Source organism: Esox lucius, chromosome 17 (genome assembly GCF_011004845.1).
Source record: "Esox lucius isolate fEsoLuc1 chromosome 17, fEsoLuc1.pri, whole genome shotgun sequence".
NCBI lineage: Eukaryota > Metazoa > Chordata > Actinopteri > Esociformes > Esocidae > Esox > Esox lucius.
Genome location: NC_047585.1, coordinates 21,580,168 through 21,601,151, shown reverse-complemented (window position 1 = coordinate 21,601,151; position 20,984 = coordinate 21,580,168). Strand labels below are relative to the sequence as shown.

The following is a 20,984-nucleotide window of genomic DNA, read 5'->3' as shown; positions in this document are numbered from 1 at the left end:
ATTTTCCAGGGGGTCACATTGAACTGTTTGTAATATTTGGAAGGTCATGACTTTCCGTCCCCCCCCTAATTCTACACCCGTTTAAATATCTGGACTTATCATTGAACTTTCTTTTTTAGTCATTCCTTTTTCAGTGTTTTTTTATGTTTCGGGTGGTTGGCTGGAAGACCCACAACCTTAGATGGCTACCCAATGTATGGACATTATGTTGAACTAGTGTAATTGTTTTTTATTTTAGTCTAGTTTTAGACATTTTAGTCAAATTGAGCAGGCTCAATTTGCATGTGAAAGATTTGATCGAAGAGAGACGCTTGCTGAGAGAAAGTAGCATATTATGCCAAAAGCCAATCTCACATTGTTATGTATAACCAGTTTTGGTAAAGATATAAAGTGATTAATAGTACCATTGCATCAGTGGCCTACTTATAGAGTGAAAGATGCTGGGAGTCATTAGGCCTTATAACCATGTTAGAGAGATAATTAAACCATACCTCAGTAAATAAGAACTCTCCAAGTAATCCATTTTATATAATCTGGACATGCATTCTAATTTGAATTTTATTCTATAGCATGTGAACTGTACAGTATTTAAACATTATTCTCTGATAGCTAATTATAGGCAATATCTTTTAATGATGTCCTATTATAATACCTGCTAATATTTTCACATTACAATCAACCACAAAGCTTTGAAAATAGATTTTGTAATAAAGGGTGTGAGAGCCATTTTGATAGGGTTTACTAAGTTGTCTAGTTATCTATTTGGGCTGTCACTTCTCACCACTAGAGAGCAGTCTCACTTAGGTTATGGGTCAAGTGTATAAGGTCACAGGTAAACAGGTGGTAGACATGCGTTCACAGGGTTTTTACCTCTGCTCACAGAAGAAATCATCATCATGGTAATTTAACAAACTTAAAGATGAATAATGTTAGAATAGAATTCAGAGACCTTTTAGAATTCAGGGACCTTTTACAGTTGGATTACTACTAGGAAGCCATGGACACTCACATTACTTTTCAAGGATATACATTTAGTTCTGCATCTAGTAGAGTGGCAAGACTAACATTTATTCCAACATCGAAACAACAATGAAAATGATTGTATCCTAATTTTGTGTAATTCATCAGGAATTACAGTGGACATTATTTTATTATTTCAATTGCAATGACACATTATTGAATGTTTACAAATTTTTGAATTACAATCCCACCATTTCCTTTTGTAAATCTTTTGTACCAAACATTGTATCAAACCTCAGTCGCATAAGAAATGGTATCATGCATTTAATAGTTGACGTGGAAAGGATGTGTAAACATTTCTGATGAAAAGACCATGTTAGGCTAATTAATGCTTTTCATGATATGGTACATCCTAATGTTATTCCACAGATTATTATGAGGAGCAAACGTTTTTTTCTAAATCAGATACTTAACAAATATGAAGCAAAACTAGCAATATCAATCGATGTGCTCATCACCACAATATCATGACCTCCAACATGAAAACCGATCTATTGCCTATAGATGACTCTTTATCAGGCTTGTCGTTTCCTGTGGCATGCTAAATCAGATTCAACAATTTAACAGATCGCAGAGCAGCTGCTCCTCTTTATTAACCACATGTTCCCTTCATCATCCCTTTATTTTTTTGTTCTCCTTCATAGCTGTGATTGACTGTGGGGTTAAGTTGAACTGTTGTTATGAGCACTGATGTGGGGGGAGGGGGGATTAACAGCTGATGCAAGGTGAATGAACAAACTAAATTGTTCAACATTTAACTCAATATCATAGAGCATACTGTAATATTATGACACTCATGAAATATAAAAACACTTGTAAGTCTTACAAACATGTTTAATAAGTGAAATAACAACAAAACAGTTACTTCAATATCACTTGGAACCTTTTGGGATGTTATAATTGAGATTCTGACAAAATAAATTATAACAATCAACAAAATCACTAATTAGCAACACATTTAACATTATGGCAAAACATTGTAAATGTAGCCTACTTCAGTGGTTCCCAAATACTGGGGAGGGTTTGGTTGTGAAACCATATTGTGAAAGGGGATCCAAGAGAAAATGTATGGGAACCGCCGGCCTACTTGATCAGAGAATTTACTGGAGAATTTAGCTGAACAGTTTTCTTAGATGTAAAGCCTCAGCTGCCATCTCCTCCTCTGTTCTCCACATCGAGGTGATGTCCTCATTATCACGGTCATGCTTCTGGAGCTGCACATAGAAAACATCATATTGTTTACTTTCCTGTCAGTCTACTAATCAGATGCTACTAGTTCTTAAAAAACATTTGTATACCTGCTCGCACTCACACAGTCTGTGTAAGGCAACTGTTTACCTTACTAACGGGAGAGAAGCTGACCAAATTTGCTTTTGATAATGAGTATGCACCAGTGTTAAAAAATATAGCAGAATAAACAAAGCTGTTGACCTGGGGATAGCAGAAACATTAGTGTTTCTGTACCACCTGACATTTCCACCAGATTATAGATTATAAAACATATGCTCAGAGGAATTGGGGAACTCGTGAATTTCTATGGAAAACACAAAACGAAAACAATGACAACCTCATCCGCCATTTAGTGTTTGTCAGTCACAAGGAGAGTTGATGTTTGAAATAGAAAAGGCTCATCCTTTCAACAACACAAACAACAGGGAGCCATTATGGTTCATTATGGAGTGTAGAAATAGAGGGGAAAAGTGTGACTGTGACACATTTTGACAACTGTGCATTGTTCTTTTTGTACCATTCATAGATGTATATACTGTAGAACAGGCTGTCTGACAGGCTGCTTACGCACTCCAAACTATAGCTTCTCCAAACCATAAAAATCCCAACAGCAAGGAGACAGGAAAAGGTCTCCATGTAAACCATAACACATCGTAATAATGTGTATTTGGGTTTATTTTAATGAATTGTAGCAGCATTTGTATTTCTATGTACATTTTAGTGAAGATTGCTTGGTCAGAATGCAAGGACGACATCATTTCAGCTCAAAAGGAAAGTAACAATGGCCTAGTACAAGCAACACAAGATAAAGACATGGAATTTGTGAGTCATTTTCTGGATTAAAAACAAATACTAACATGACATAAGAAATGCTGGTTACATAGATAGCCAGTCAGTGAATTTGTAATCAGTGCTATGAGAATGCAATTGAATAAAATTATAAGATCTGCTTTTAGCTATTAACGCACATTAGCATTGCTACTAATTTATGTTCAACATACTCTGCCAGTTATCCATAGGGTAGGATTAAACGAACCTTTCAAATGTAGGTCTGGTGAAGACCCGTGCAGTTCTTCAGCGAGATCAGTTCCTTTCTGCTAACTGTGAGTCAAAAGTTATTATATATTTTTTTTAAGTGTGATGCACTTGCTGAACTGTGATTATGGTAAGCAAGTTTACAATATTTTTAGTCGGATTAATTCAATACATTCAATTTAATGTATTTTTAACTAATTCCCTCTACAGGCCGTTGGCAGAATACATTGAAATATAATGTCATAGTTTTGGCAAGCTAAATACTAATCAGCCTACAGGAATCTGAAGCATTAGGTCACAATTTCCCATTCTTATACTGTAGGGAGAAGAAGCCCAAAATGTAGTTATTCCACACGCGCATACCACAATGTAGGATTTTCTAACAGAAACATGATAGAAGGTGTAAATATTGCCAATTCAACTCATGATGTTTGTTGTTGGGCTAGTTTGTTGTTGGTCACTGTCCATCTACTTTTCTAGGTTCTGCCCACATGGCTTTACTAACCTCCTATTGGAGATTACTTTATTTAATTATTCAAATCTTTTTGACGCTGTGTAAAAAGTGTTGGAAAAAGCAGCAAAGTCAACCAAACTTTGGTTAACTTGCTGACATAAAAGCCTGTGTCTTAGACCATTTTAATATAAATAAAATGTTGCTTATTGACAACATTTGGCATCAGTGATCAGTTTCAATGCAATTCATCTGTGTAAATGCTAGGTATGAACACAGCCCGGAAGTGACACTGCTGGACCACCCTAGGCCACCTAATACACACAGATATATGCACAAAATATTTGCATGGCACCTTTTACTGCTAAGGATGCACATAGGGATCTGTCAAATGTGGTTATTGTTTCAGATGATGTTCAATTAAAAAAAGCCCTCATGGCTAGTCAAGAGTGTTCAGAATGAGATTTTTCAAACCCCACTAAATTCATAAACTAAGTGCAGCAATGTTTCACTGATTGGTGATATTGCTTTGTATGTGCTTAATAGATTTCAATTTTCCTCTCTCCATCAGGAACCTAAAACATCAGGGGGTCATTACAATAATACATCCTCCGCTTCCAACATTGACAAGTGCTATTCTGTTTTGTTGCATATTACTTTAGATGCAAAACAGAATATAACCAGGACTTGAAAGCTTGTCAGATTTGGTCTTGTATGATACAGGAGATGGCCAGTTGTAGCACTCTCTAGGATCCTTGGGAGCAATTGTAGGCCCTAGTCCACTGCTCAAACCCAAGCAAAGCTTTATCTCAGAACATCACAGTGTATTAGGGTCTAGTCAATTTAACCCACAGGAAATGTTTACAGCAAATAGAGGATGACATAATTAAGAATGAGTTGGAGGAAGGGGTTGGTAGTGGGGGGTTGGATGTACTTTCAAGCTTTAAACTGTAATGGCTTTGTATGCTAACATGATCTCAAGATATTACAATGGATTTCAAGAGTAAAAATCTAAGCAGTTTCTAAGCAGTTTCACTTATTTGAAGCTTTTCATTTTCTAGTAAAAAAGTCATCCACAATAAGATAAATCCTATTAAGTTTCATAAAGGAATATTCAACTCAAGATTTAAGTAACATAATACCCCACCAATGGATTGAACGAAAATGTATATTGGGTCTTTGGTAACACAAAATACCAACTTACTGAGTGTATCTGTTGACCTGAAAGAGCTGGCTTATTTGACTCCCAAAAAGCATGTTGTTTTAAATGTCCCTCAAAAATAACGGCAGAACAATGAAGAAAGTGCAAATCTCCAATGTAAAGTGCAGATAAGCAAAGTTCATAGGCATCCAAATTATAATATTGTATGGCCTTTTCATAGTTCTGTGGCAAAATCTGTATGAGTAATTAGTGGGCTTTGCCCGTAGATATACGCATAGGTGCTTGCCAACATACTTGCACGTAACAGGAACGAATGCAGTAGAGGGCCTCATAGGCAGAAGAAACGCAAACCATTTTGAACATACATAAAGGCTTGACCAATCAGAGTTTGTTTAACACCCAGCATGTTAGAATACGCATAATGTGTTGTTAAGAATTTGGAGGTGTGCTATGGTTACCCAGAAGCTCCATCTCTGATCTGAGAAAGATTTTTAGGCAAAACATAATGCACAATGTGTGTCGCAAACCAAACAATGCCCATTACACAAGACACCATCCCTAAAGAAAATATGATGGTGGCGCTATTTAAATGTGGTGATGCTTCTTATCAGCAGGGACTGGGCATTTTGTATAAATTAAAGCAAGAATAGATAGAGAAAGAAATATAGAAAGATATCCTGCTTTAGTCCCCTAAAAACTGGTAGGAATTTCAACTTTCAGCATGATAATGATCCCAAGCACAATGCCAAAGCAACAAAGTTGCATAACCTAGAGTGGCTCAGTCTTGACCTAAATCCAAATGAGAATCTGAGGAGCTATTTGAAAAGGAAAATAATTACAATTTGAAGAAGAAAGGATATTTTGGGAATGATATTTTTTAAATTTTTTCCATGGATTGAGAAATAATGTGGACTGCAAATAGGTTTGACATATTTATGATCTGGAATAGGCCTCAACATAATAGCAGACTCACATGGGAAGTGGAGCAGAATTCAAGGAAATAACTTGAAGCAACCACTTATTTAGTCATGGAGCATGTTCTGATTGTTCAGTGAGGGGTCAAGTCAGGATAACTACAACTACAAAACCTAGTCTTTTTGTGCCAGCTACTGCTTCTGTTATTCGGGTAGTGAAACTAGCAAAAATATTGTTCTGACACACTCATACCTATTGCCGCTAGCCCTAAGATCCACCACTGCTTTAGGGTTATTAAAATAGACAGAGTGTGTGTGTTTGTGTCTCTCGCTGAGGGCATGTTAATACAGCCCCACTTCTCAGTAGTGAGCCTTACAATTTTGAAACAGAACCATGCTAAAACAGTTTTTTCAAACAAGCCCATGAGTACTAATGCAGAAAAAGTGACTTGCAACACTCACCACCACACTCATACGTGAGACAATGTACAGTAGCTGGCTAGCTGTCTCATGTTGTATCAAAGACCTAACACAGCATTTGACTGTTCACTTTGGCAAGAGCAGCTGATTGTACATCCATGACACCTTTTAACATATCAATGTATGCCCTTATTAAAGATATAATAAGGGGCCAAGAATCACTGGGTTTTGTTGGAGCTTCTTGACATTTAACACCACACTCTACTGAAAGGAGACACACTTCCTCTATCTGCATGCATGGCTCTTCACTATGGGACCCTGACATACAATACATGAAATGGAACAATGTCACAGTAGAGGTCATCTAATAATTAGACGTGAAAAATAGGATTTCAAAGGTCCAGCCGTTGTTCTTGGCAATACAGCATTCTAATTATTTACAAAAAATCAACGTTTATGGAATTCAGATCTCTCTGGGTGCATGAAGGCTTCTGAATAAATAAAGATGCATACAGATGCAGCAAATATAGACAACCTTGCACTTTTGTAGTGCAGGGGTGCAGTTCATCCATTTTAACGTTTGGCCTTATTTTTACTCTTTATGTACACAGAGTTGATCCCTGAATAATTTAAATTTTTAGGGGTCCTTGCCCCAAAGGGGCTCAGGAGCCCTATTATTTTTGTAAGGATTATTATTATTCTATCCTTTTTTGGACGTACACTCACCTAAAGGATTATTGGTAACACCATACTAATACTGTGTTTGACCCCCTTTCACCTTCAGAACTGCCTTAATTCTACGTGGTATTGATTCAACAAGGTGCTGAAAGCATTCTTTAGAAATGTTGGCCCATATTGATAGGATAGCATCTTGCAGTTGATGGAGATTTGTGGGATGCACATCCAGGGCACGAAGCTCCCGTTCCACCACATCCCAAAGATGCTCTATTGGGTTGAGATCTGGTGACTGTGGGGGCCATTTCAGTACAGTGAACTCATTGTCATGTTCAAGAAACCAATTTGAAATTATTCGAGATTTGTGACATGGTGCATTATCCTGCTGGAAGTAGCCATCAGAGGATGGGTACATGGTGGTCATAAAGGGATGGACATGGTCAGAAACAATGCTCAGGTAGGCCATGGCATTTAAATGATGCCCAATTGGCACTAAGGGGCCTAAAGTGTGCCAAGAAAACATCCCCCACACCATTACACCACCACCACCAGCCTGCACAGTGGTAACAAGGCATGATGGATCCATGTTCTCATTCTGTTTACGCCAAATTCTGACTCTACCATCTGAATGTCTCAACAGAAATCGAGACTCATCAGACCAGGCAACATTCTTCCAGTCTTCAACTGTCCAATTTTGGTGAGCAAATTGTAGCCTCTTTTTCCTATTTGTAGTGGAGATGAGTGGTACCCGGTGGAGTCTTCTGCTGTTGTAGCCCATCCGCCTCAAGGTTGTGCGTGTTGTGGCTTCACAAATGCTTTGCAGCATACCTCGGTTGTAACGAGTGGTTATTTCAGTCAAAGTTGCTCTTCTATCAGCTTGAATAGGTCGGCCCATTCTCCTCTGACCTCTAGCATCAACAAGGCATTTTCGCCCACAGGATTGCCGCATACTGGATGTTTTTCCCTTTTCACACCATTCTTTGTAAACCCTAGAAATGGTTGTGCGTGAAAATCCCAGTAACTGAGCAGATTGTGAAATACTGAGACCGGCCTGTCTGGCACCAACAACCATGCCACGCTCAAAATTGCTTAAATCACCTTTCTTTCCCCATTCTGACATTCAGTTTGGAGTTCAGGAGATTGTCTTGACCAGGACCACACCCCTAAATGTATTGAAGCAACTGCCATGTGATTGGTTGATTAGATAATTGCATTAATGAAAAATTGAACAGGTGTTCCTAATAATCCTTTAGGTGAGTGTATATTCCTGTGAGATGGCATGCACTATAGACATGCCACTTTGCCGATCTTCCCACCGCTCTGTATAAATCATCTTGGAACAAGTATCTAAAAATTCGGTATAAGGATTGTTGATATCTTTAATAGAAGGGCTGATATGAGCCAGTGACTATTCCTGTGGGCGTGGTCTGAATTCAAGTGCTCATTAATGGTATATGGGTTCCGGCCCATGGCAGGAAGGTCTGCACAAAGTTTCAACATTATAGGCCTGATGTTGTTGCTAAAATCAACAAATGCATGAAATTAGCATAAATGAGCATAAATGACATATTTAAAGTTCCAGTGTTACCGATGACAGGTCTTGTGTCATTAGCTCGAACGGTTCAAAATATACAGCCTAATAGTTAATTAATGCTAATTACACTAACTCGCATATGTGAAATCAATAAACGTTTAATCATATGAACTGGGGAAAGCCTAAATGTGTGAACAAAAGTTGTTTTCGTGTCTGTACCTTGAATTTTTCAAAAGATATAGCCTAATAGTTAATGCTAATTACGCTAATTACCATATGTAAACTTGATAAACGTTTCATAATCTGAAGTGAGGATAGCTAAACTGGTGAAACAAAGTTGGTTTCCTGTCTATAGCTTGAATGGTTCAAAAGAGACAGTCTAATAGTTCATTTACACTAATTACGCTAATTAGTACATGTAAAATCAATAACCATTTCATAAGTTTCAGTGGGGATAGCCTAAACATATGAAAAAAAGTTTATTTTGTGTCTGTAGCATGAACGGTTTAAAACATACAGCCTAATAGTTAATTTACGCAAAATACGATAATCAGCACACGTAAAGATACAGCCTAGCAGTTCATTTAGGCTAATTAGCATCTGTAAAGCCTTGTACTCCGGAGGTGTGGGCCAAGACCTCACATCCTCCTAAATTTAAGAGCAGAAGACAAAAAAATATTTGAGAGGAGAACCAACCCTACTCCCCCAGCACAATAATATAGCAGCTCAAAATGTTTTGGTTGAACGCAAAATGTCATCCTTTCTCCCTCCACAAATTCCTGTTTTATTGTGGTTACCCTTTTCAAATGTCTTCATTATTCATTCATCCTTACCATTACTTTGAATACACCACTCCGAGCTAATTACAATAAATCTAAATCAAACGTGATATTACATTTAGTCCAGCAGATGTCCCTGCTGTGCACTGTGTTGGAAAGCAATTAATAGTTTTTTCGAAACAAGCCTCAATGGTTCAGAAAGCCTCCGTTTCTCATTCCTACCTGAGAGTGAGCAGGTAGGTAGGCGGTCGCGGTCCTGATCAGGGAAAGCCAGAAATAAATGCTCAAAACATACACGGAAAAACGTATACAAAACCACAAGGACACAAAGAAAATGCTGAGAGTAACTACGTCACAGTAGCTGATGGAACAATCGGATGATGAGTGGCTGAAGAACCGGGGAAGAAATACTGCAAGGCTGATGAGCTGATGAGAGGCAGGTGTGGATAGTTGCAGGCAACCAAAAGCTCGGAGTAGATTAATAAAATGCCTACTTTCACAGCAGGCTTGCTATTCTGCCTCTACAGTCCAAACACTCACTAAACGATGGCAACAACAATTTTATAATCCATACGTTGATGACTGAATTTGGGCAACAATAATAGGGCCATAACAAGACTCTTGGTGAGAAGTTTAACTATCATAACATTACAGTCATAACACTACACCAGAGTTAGAGAAAATGTAGTCCACCATTAACGGTTTTGTCAAATATAATCCTCTCATGCACAGGTCTCCTAGATATTGTCCTTGATAATCGTCCATTACACGGTGCCATACGTTTCTATGAATCATAAATCATTTCAAACTTGTTCCCTAGCAGAGATTAACCAAATCAAGAACATCTCAAGAAGGGATAAATTAGCTGTGCTATGCCCCCCTGCCCAAGTCTAACACACATGACTATCTCATGGGTTTCTAATGAGCCCTTTCCCCCCTTTAACATGTAACTACAGTGGGTATGAAAATCTACACACCCCTGTAAAAATTCCAGGTTCTTATGATGTAAAAGAATGAGACAAAGATAAATCATGTCAGAACTTTTTCCATCTTTAATGTGACCTATAATGTGAACAATTCATTTGACAAACAAACTGAAATCTTTGAGGGGGAAATTAAAAACTCACAATAACCTGGTTGCAGAAGTGTGCACACACTTAAAGTAATACTTTGTTGAAGCACCCTTTGATTTTATTACAGCACTCTGTCTTTTTGGGAAGGAGTCTATTAGCATGGCACTATTAGCATTATTTGCCCACTGTTCTTTGCAAAAGCGCTCCAAATTTGTCAGATTGCCAGGACATGTCCTGTGTACAGCCCTCTTCAGATCACCCCACAGATGTTCAATTGGATTCAGGTCTGAGCTCTGGCTGGACCACTCCAAAACATGACATTTCTTCTGGTGAAGCCATGCTTTTGTGGATTTGGATGTGTGCTTTGGGTCGTTGTTGTGCTGAAAGGTGAACTTCATCTTCAGCTTTCTAAGGTTTTGTGCCAAAATTGCCTGCTATTTGGAACTGTTCAAAATTCCCTCCTCCCTGACTAAGGCCCCAGTTCCAGCTGAAGAAAAACATCCCCAAAGCATGATACTGCCACCACCAGGCTTCACTGTGGGTATGGTGTTCTTTGGGTGATGTGCAGTGTTGTTTTTGCAGCAAACATACCTTTTGGAATTATGGCCAAAAAGTTCAACATTGGTTTCATCAGACCATAACACATTTTCCCACATGCTTTTGGGGGGGCTTCATGTTTATTTTTGCAAACTTCTGCCGGGCTTGGATGTTTTTCTTTGTAAGAAAAGGATTCTGTCTTGCCACCCTACCCCATAGCCCATTCATATGAAGAATATGAGAGATTGTTGTCACATGTAGCACACAGCCAGTACTTGCCAGAAATTCCTGCAGTTCCTTTAATGTTGTAGGACTCCTGAAAGCCTCCCTGACCAGTTGTCTTTTCATCAATTTTGGAGGTACGTCCAGTTCTTGGTAATGTCTCTGTTGTGCCATATTTTCTCCGCTTGATGATGACTGTCTTCACTGTGTTCCATGGTATATCTAATGCTTTGGAAATGAATTTGTACCCGTCTCCTGACTGATATCTTTCAACAATGAGATCCCTCTGATGCTTTGGAAACTCTCTGTGGACCATGGCTTTTGCTCTGAGATGCAACTTATTTGTAATTAATCAGAGTCACTTTAAATGATGGCAGGTGTGTAATGACTTCTATTTAACATGAGTTTGAATGTGATTGGTTAATTCTGAACACAGCCACATCCCCAGTTATAAGAGGGTGTGCACACTTATGCAACCAGGTTATTGTAAGGTTTTTATTTTTCATTTTTCAATTGAATTGTTCACATTATAGGTCATTATAGGAAGTTCTGATATCTTTGTCTCATTCTTTTACATCTCAAAAACCTAGCATTTTAACAGGGGTGTGTAGACTTTTCATACCCACTGTATAAACGTACTGTATATTGAGTATATTCTTCACCCTGGACCTGAGACGGCAACTGAAATCTGGCATCTCCAAACAATAGGCCTTGTTTTAGCAGATGAGCACAAGCATGCAATCAAGTGTGTGTTCTCTCAAACGTATGACAGGTCTGATTCACAAAACCTCTCGAGCTTAATCAGTGCGAGAATAGAGCCGCGTCTGACAGAAAAAGGGTATTTAAAAAAAATCTGGGGGATATTATTTTTGTTAGGTAATTACCGCACCAGATGCTAAAATGTGTTTACATGCCATCAAGATGACTCAAGTCACAAAGGAAAGACAGGAGGAGAAAAGGTAGGGAAATCTGTTGTGGGTGTGTGACATTTTTCTTTCTGTATTTGGAGTTTCTACTGTTGGCCAGAATATCTAACTGTCAAACAGAAGGCAGAATCAGTCAAGCTTGAAAGAATATATCCTGATCTTTGAAAATAAGTTGTATGTAGTTGATGTAAACAGCTTGTATAAACCAGCAACTTTTCAGCTTTCATCATATTAATTTCCATATAGCATAATAATAAAAATATGTTGGGTAGTTTGCAAGTAGCACGCACACAACAGATTTATTTTTGTGGAATTCACATATGTACCTGATATACTGTAAGAACAGTGGGATTACTATGATCAAACACTGTTGTCCAGATGCTGCCACAATGACTCATACCAGTAGCCTCAAACTTGGAATCAAAATTGTAAGGTTTCTATAGTCTTTATACCTTTATGACATTCCCTGAGACTGGGTACAACATAAGGGTATCATGCATGTACAAGCACATCAGCTAATGACAGATACAATCCCGTCTGTTCACACCCATGAAGGTACAAAACTATCCAGGCGCCCCACCTGCCAGGCTACTTGCAGACTTTGTGCCCCTGGCCACTGTTGTCTCATCTGTACAGTAGTGAGGCAGATTTTTTAATTGTATCAAAATAGATAAATCCAAATACATTAGGTTTCAGAAACTACATTACAGTCAATAGTCTAACTTGTCCCTGATACCACAGATGAATGGTTGGCTCTTCATGTTGGCTCTTACCTTGAAAGTATCCACAATTGCATCCACAATATAGTCAGCTAGCTAACTAGCCATGTTCCTATTGAATTAAATAGCAAGATTATGTGCTTCTAACATAAACCAGTAATCCAGGGTACACTAGCTGCTAAAAGTGACTTTACAGCAATTACTAGATATGACTAATGTTAGCAAGCTAGAAATTGTTGTCACCAACATTATTTCTTTAAATCATTGAGGTAGTAATATAGTCTAACTATTACTTGTAACTTCTACAAACAACTACATGTCAATAATTAGAAGTCACCTCACTAGTTTTTGCTTTTCATTGGCACCACAATCGGACATTTAGATTTTTGAACTACGCACACTTCTGGCCTTCTACAACACCACTAGAAAGAGTGTGCATAAGTAACTACACACACCACAGCAGTGGGCCACATTTGAGGTCAAGCATTTTGATGTGTCTGTGTGTGGGAGTAAGTGTTGTTATGAACACGGAAAAAACATTTTGTTGTTGTTTTTTCAAGTAAAAAAATTAAATAGGGGAAAATAAGCATTGAAAAATGTAAACAGATTTTAAAAGGCCATGCCATTGGCCCTTAATGCTATGCATCAATGCACTAGAGGTTGTTGTCATCCTGCAGCCTAGCAATGTGTGGAAATCTCAGGTTAAGTCGAGTGTTGGCTGTGTACCCTAGAGGGATAGAGGTTAGGTCATCGTAGAAATGCTTTAGCTTAATCTAATGTATTATTACCAATATACTGGATAGTTTTATACTTGAATGCTGTAGTAAATGAGACCTTATACTAAAAGAAAGTCCAAAAAAGATTTTCTTAAATTTCTATTGGAAGATCAAGGAACAATTTGCCTTTTTTGCTCACCAAGGACAATAATTCTGGAGAGCACTGTAGCTCCTGCATGCTAGTTGTGTGATATAATATGAAAATTAAATCAGAATATATTCAAGTAACATTGAATTGCAGCAGAAAGCACCCAGAACAATACAAATGATAGGCATATGTAAAAGGATGGCGATAGTATTCAAAGTGGGAGGGGAGTATGCCACTGAATTTCACTCAGGGGGTAGAATAGGGAAGCAACTGAGAGATATTGTCGGCAAAAAACAATCAATCTCTTTACAGCAGAGGGGCAAAGCACAGGATATGAACAGTACAGCCTGTGTTGTATGCTAGAGAGAGTTTACCATAATATACATTAATGTGGCATAAAGTAATACTTGATGTACCTTAGTTGTGAACGCAGGATAGAGAACTTTTGAAAATAACAGACTTGTATTGGGCTAGGTGGGTAATATTTCGTGATTATGTGCATAACCTATAAGTATAATTACTGTCATAGCAGTTAGCCATGACATTTTGAGTTTGAAAGTGAATGGTGGCACATACAGTTGTGATCATAAGTTTGCATACCCTGGCAGTAATTGTGACTGATGATGCAAAAATAAAAGTATTTTATTTAAGGATAGTGATCATATGAAGCCATTTATTATCACATAGTTGTTTGGCTCCTTTTTAAATCATAATGATAAGAGAAATGGCCCAGATCAAAAGTTTACATACCCTTGAATGTTTGGCCTTATTACAGATACACAAGGTGACACACACAGGTGAAAATGGCAATTAAAGGTGAATTTCCCACACTTTTTAGGCTTTTAAAATTGTAATTAGTGTATAAATAGTCAATGAGTTTGTTAGCTCTCACGTGAATGCACTGAGCAGGTTAGGATACTGAGCCATGGGGAGCAGAAAATAACTGTCAAAAGACCTGCTTAACAAGGTAATGGAACTTTATAAAGATGGAAAAGGATATAAAATGATATCCAATGCCTTGCAAAGTCAGTATTGTTCAATCACTTATTAAGAAGTGGAAAATTCAAGGATCTCGTGATACCAAGCCAAGGTCAGGTAGACCTAGAAAGATTTCAGCCAAAACTGCCAGAAGAATTGTTCAGGAAACAAAGAAAACCCACAGGTAACCTCAGGAGAAATACAGGCTGTTCTGGAAATTGACTGTGTGGTTGTTTCAAGGAGCACAATATGATAATACTTTTTTTTACTGCATGGTCGAGTTGCCAGAAAGAAGCCTTTAATGTGTCAATGCCACAAAAAAGCCCTATTATAACACCTTGACACACTGTAATTTGGAGTGACAAGACCAAAATAGAGCTTTATGGTTAAAACCATAAGCACTATGTTTGGAGAGGGGTCAACAAGGCCTATAGTGAAAAGAATACCATCCCCACTGTGAAGCATGGTGGTGACTCACTGATATTTTTGGGGTGTGTGAGCTATAAAGGCACAGGGAATCTTGTGAAAATTGATGGCAAGATGAAGGCAGCATGTTATTAGAAAATACTGGCAGACAATTGGCATTATTCTGCAAGAAAGCTGCGCGTTATACGGTCTTGGACTTTCCAGCAGGACAATGACCCTAAGCACAAGGCCAAATTGACCCTCCAGTGGTTACAGCAGAAAAAGGTGAAGGTTCTAGTGCTATTCCAATTCATCCCAAAAGTTTCCATGGGGTCAGGGCTCTGTGCAGACCACTCAAGTTCCTCCACACCAAACTCGTCAAACCATGTCTTTATGGATCCTGCTTTGTGCACAGGGGCACAGTCATGCTGGAACAGGAAACAGCCTTCCCCAAACTGATGCCACAAAGTTGGACGCTGCCAATTGTCTAAAATGTTTTTATATCCTGTAGCATTAAGATGACCCTTCACTGGAACTAATGGCCCTAGCCCAAACCCTGAAACACAGCCCCCGGCCATATCACTTTCCCACCAAACTTTAGAGTAGGCACTATGCATTCTGGGAGGTAGCATTTTCCTGTTGTCTGCCACACCCAGTTTGGTCTATCAGACTGCCAGATAGTGAAGCATGACTTATCATAGCAGAAAACACGTTTCTACTGCTTCAGAGTCCAGTGGCGGCGTGCTTTACACTGCTTCAGCTGACACATAACATTGCGCATGTTGATGTGTGAGGCTTGCCTACAGCTGCTCAGCCATGGAAACCCAATTTGTGAAGCTCCCAATGCAGAGACACTGTGCTGATGTTGGTTCCACAGGCAGTTCGGAACCCTGTGGTAAGTGACGCAAAAGATAGGCGATTTGTACGCATAACAAGCTTCAGTATTCGGTGGAGTTTACACGGTCTACCACTTTGTGGCTGGGCTGTTTTTGCTCCTAGACGCTTCCACTTCACAATTTTAGCACTTACAGTTCACGGGTGCAGATCTAGTAAAATAGAAATTTCGCAAATTGACTTGATCAAGATGGCATCCTATGACAGTTTAAAGTCACCAAGCTCTTCATTACGACCCATTGCACTGATTGTCTAAGGAGATTTCATGGCAACGTGATGGAGTTTAACTGAGCAATGGGTTTGGCTGAAACACCTGAACTCAATAATTAGTAGGGGTGTCCACATACTTTTGGCCATATATTGCATGTGGTTATCATGATAATAAATAATGAACTACTTTCATAATTGTACCCTGCATTCAATTATATATATTTTTGATTTGATTGTTAATGCTGCCTGCAGCTTGCATAATGTATTTTCCTCAGCAAAGAGAGTTCTTTAAAATATAGTATCGTTCACACCTGCACAATTTTAATGTATTAACTATTATTTTAATTATTTTAACCACTTGTAACATACAGTGAGGGAAAAAATATTTGATCCCATGCTGGTTTTGTATGTTTGTCCACTGACAAAGAAATGATTAGTCCATCATTTTAATGGTAGGTTTATTTGAACAGTGAGAGACAGAATAACAACAAAAAGATCCAGAAAAATGCATGTCAAAAATATTATAAAATGATTTGCATTTTTACGAGTTAAATAAGTATTCAACCCCTCTACAAAACATGACTTAGTACTTGGTGGCAAAACCCTTGTTGGCAATCACAGAGGTCAGACGTTTCTTCTCTGGCTGAGGGAAGGAGGTTCTCACCCAAGATTTGACGGTACATTGCCCCGTCCATCGTCGTTTTGATGCAGTGAAGTTGTCCTGTCCCCTTAGCAGAAAAACACCCGAAAGCATAATGTTTCCACCTCCATGTTTGACAGTGGGGATGGTGTTCTTGGGGTCATAGGCAGCATTCCTCGTCCTCCAAACACAGTGAGTTGAGTTGATGCCAAAGAGCTCGATTTTGGTCTCATCTGACCACATCACTTTCACTCAGTTCTCCTATGATGTTCATTGGCAAACTTCAGACGGGCCTGTACATGTGTTTTCTTGAGCAGGGGGACTTTGCGGGCGCTACAGGATTTCACTCCTTCACGGCGTAGTGTGTTTTCTTGGTGACTATGGTCCCAGCTGCCTTGAGATCATTGACAAGATCCTCCCGTGTAGTTTTGGGCTGATTCCTCACCGTTCTCATGATCATTGCAAATCCACGAGGTGAGATCTTGCATGGAGCCCCAGACCGAGGGAGATTGACTGTTCTTTTGTGTTTCTTCCATTTACAAATAATCACACCAACTGTTGTCACCTTCTCACCAAGCTGCTTGGCAATGGTTTTGTATCCCATTCCAGCCTTGTGTAGGTCTACAATCCTGACATCCTTGGACAGCTCTTTGGTCTTGGCCATGGTGGAGAGTTTGGAATATGATTGATTGATTGTTTCGGTGGACAGGTGTCTTTTATACAGGTAACAAACTGAGATTAGGAGCACTCCCTTTAAGAGTGTGCGCCTAATCTCAGCTTGTTACCTGTATTAAAGACACTGGGGAGCCAAAAATCTTTCTGATTGAAAGGGGATCAAATACTTATTTCACTCATTAAAATGCAAATCAATTTATAACATTTTTGACATGAGTTTTTCTTAAAATAATTCTTAAAATTAAAATGACTGATAATTTCTTTGCCAGTGGGCAAACGTACAAAATCAGCAGGGGATCAAATAATTGTATCCCTCACCTACACTATACTTATTACCTCCATATGCCTTCATTGCACATCTATACATTCCACTTGTAATATACATATACTTAATACTTGTAAATACTTGTACATTTTCTGCCCTCTTCTATTTGCACTTCTGGTTAGATGCTAACTGCATTTCGTTGCACTGTACTTGTATTTGTTCAATGAAAATAAAGTTGAATCTAACATTTCCCAGAGAAAAGCTTACACGCACGTAACGGCCTCTACAATCGGTTAATTAGAATAATTTGATTGCCAGTCATTAAGATGGTTATGATTACCAATATGCTATTTATAGTGGGTGTTCAGCATTTGTTGCCTTACAGCCTAAAATGAAAACACATGAAATGTATTTAAATACAGTAACCCAAGTGAAACATTGAACATTTATTAAAATTAAAACAGTTGAATACCCTCAAAATGTTCTTAGATGAAAATCCCACAAGAAAGTAAATTACATTTACTAATTAGTTAATAAATAAATGTTTACATTCATTACTAAATGAATTAACTGCAAAGAAAGGACATGCATAGGAACCAGCCTATAAGGTACCAAAACCCTTTAACATGATTTCAGAATCTTATTCTGGATAATATCTTGACGAAATGCTTGGAAAATGTTTCTACTGTCCTGTGAATCCATGTCTGAAAGAGAATACTTACACCATCAAAAATGTGCAAATATGGATTAATGTGAATTTAATCAGTACAGAGACATTATCCAGAATTAGATTCAGATGTCATTTGAGTTGGTTTGGAGTGTTTTGAGGGCTTCATAACATACTTTAATACTGCATTGCAGTGCATCAAAAGTGAAAACCCAGTTAAATGTGAAAAGTACATTTCTCTGAAACGAAACAAAATATAAAATATATCCGCAAGTGTAAATTGCAGGGTCCTTTCCTTCCAGGATCACCATGGCACCCATTTATTCTTAATTTTTTGTGATTTATTAACTCCCATGGTTTCCCCACTGACTCCCATTCATTCTCCATAAACTCCAATTGAATAACCATTGACCTCCATTAATTCCCCATTGACTTCCATGCATTCCCCATAGACCCCAATTAATTCCCCAATTCCCCCCATTCATTCCCCATTGACTTCTATGCGTTCCCCATAGACTCCCAATGAATCACCCCTGACTTCCATTCATTTTCCATTGACCTCCATTCATTCCCTATTGACCTCCATTTATTCCCCATTGACTTCTGTGTTTCGCATAGACTCTAATTGAATCACCACTGACTCACATTCATTCCCCACTGAGCTCAATTCATTCCCAATTGACCTCCATTCATTCCCCATTGACTTCCATGAGTTCCCCATTGACCCCAATTACTTCCCCTTTGACCCCCATTCATTCACCATTTATTTCTGTGTTCCCTATAGTCTCCCATGGAATCACCATTGACTCCCATTCATTCTCCACTAACATCTACAAGTTCCCCATAGTCTCCCATTGAATCACCATTGACTCCCATTCATTCTCCACTAACATCTACAAGTTCCCCATAGACTCCCATTAATTCCCCATTGACTTCCATTCATTTCCTATGGAGCCAAATGCATTTGTTGATCAATCAATCAATCAAATTTAGTTATAAAGCCCTTTTTACATCAGCAGTTGTCACTAAGTGCTTTTACAAAACACCCAGCCTGAAACCCGAAGGAGCAAGCAACAACAGTGGCTCAGAAAAACTCCCTAAAAGGGGCCAACATTTAGGTGGAAACCTAGAGAGGAACCAGGCTCGGAGGGGTGACCAGTCCTCTTCTGGCTGTGCCACGTGATCATTTTAAGAGTACAAGTAATAATTAAAAGAATGGCTGATATGAGCCAATTTAAATTGTGGCCGATTCAAATGGTCATTTATGCAAGATGGTGAGGCCTACTGCAACCAAACTTAGTATATGGGTTCAGACCTACGGCAGGAAGGCCTCCACAATGTTTCAAGCAGATCGGCCTGATGGTGGCACTACAATCAAGCCAGGGGCTTAGACACTGGATGGTTGTTGTCTCCCCGTTGTGTCCATCGTGCAATTGGAGTGATCTCTGCTGGCAATACTCGGCCCTCATTCAGGGTGGTTGCGGTTGGTTGGTGTCCCTTTGGTTGATGCTTGGTAATGTGGGTGGGTTGACTTCCTGCCTGTTGGGCCCTGTCCGGGGCCTCCCCAAGATAGGGCCACAGTGTCACTGGACCCTCCGTCTCAGCCTCAAGGTTTAACTGCAACAAATTACCTACTCTTTTGTAGGACTCTCAAATAATATCTAACCATCACTAAATTATTCTCTTGAATGACTCTCAAATTAATGTTCTACAACTACTATCAAATAACTAGCTCTATGACTCTCTCGACTAACTTGCTCTTTCAAATCCTTCTCTCTAATTTCCATTTGCATGCATGTCTCAAACTCCTACTGCCAACCCTCGAAGTGACCGGATTTCATTAACCTTTTATGCAAGCAGTTTCAAAACAGCCATTCCAAAAACGACACCTGTTGGGCCCGGTTGGAACTCGAAGGTGATGTTGTGACGTCCAAAGCTTCGAACTTCATTGGTCACGTGTTGTTGTACTTTGAAATGAGCTTCTGGTAAACTGCATCGAAACAGTAGAGCTCAGAAAACTGAACGGCGCTTCAGAGCTTCGTGTTCATTCGTCCCATCCCTACAACCAGCCAGCCAGCATACTCCCCCCGTCATCTGGCCTGCCCCATTGTCTCTCTCCTTCATCGCCCACATCATTGTTGCTTACTCCTTCTCCAGTCCCCACTCCTCTTTACAATAAATACCTCTGTTGCGCCTCCTACCACTATGTCTGAGTCTGCTTCTTGGTCCAAAATCTGCAACTCATAACAAATTTTATGCATTATTGCAAAAAACTAAATGTATTCGGATGTCTCAGAGCTCACAAATTTTTCTAATTTGTATCGCCATCTCACAATTTACAGTTTATGTAATTAATAGTTTAGGTATAGGTGGTCACTTGTTTTTTCATGGGTCACGTGAAAATGTATTTAGCTGAAGGTAGGTCCATCCAAAATAATTTCACTACTTCCTTGCATCCCTAATTACAAATAACATACACTCCCCCTTAGCATTTTTCTTGGGATATTTAAAAAGCATCTTTCTCAGTTCTCAAGGTTTGTGGCACATTTTTCAGCAGATTAATGATACTGGTTTTACTATTTCTTCAAACAGAATAGAACACATTTCCTAAAAGTTTTAGTTTCTACCTAGTTTAGAACATATTAGAAAAGAAACAAAGAAGTAAAAATGTAATTCTGTTTTGGAAGAA

General features: G+C 38.8%; 1 protein-coding gene across 5 annotated transcripts in view; it reads right to left on the bottom strand.

Moving 5' to 3' along the window:
• Positions 1-1,133: 1,133 nt before the first annotated feature.
• Positions 1,134-20,984, bottom strand: part of fhit (fragile histidine triad diadenosine triphosphatase) — a 343,560-nt gene continuing 323,709 nt past the window's right edge. For 3 of the 5 annotated variants that reach the window (XM_013138295.4, XM_013138294.3, XM_020055226.2), the window contains exon 8: positions 1,135-2,234. In XM_013138295.4, coding sequence (XP_012993749.2) covers positions 2,133-2,234 — 102 coding nt within the window. In that variant the 3' untranslated portion in view covers positions 1,135-2,132. Of the gene's footprint in view, positions 2,235-9,442; positions 9,655-20,984 lie in introns of those variants that run through there. The other 2 variants (XR_001198503.2, XM_020055227.3) reach the window with 2 other exon arrangements.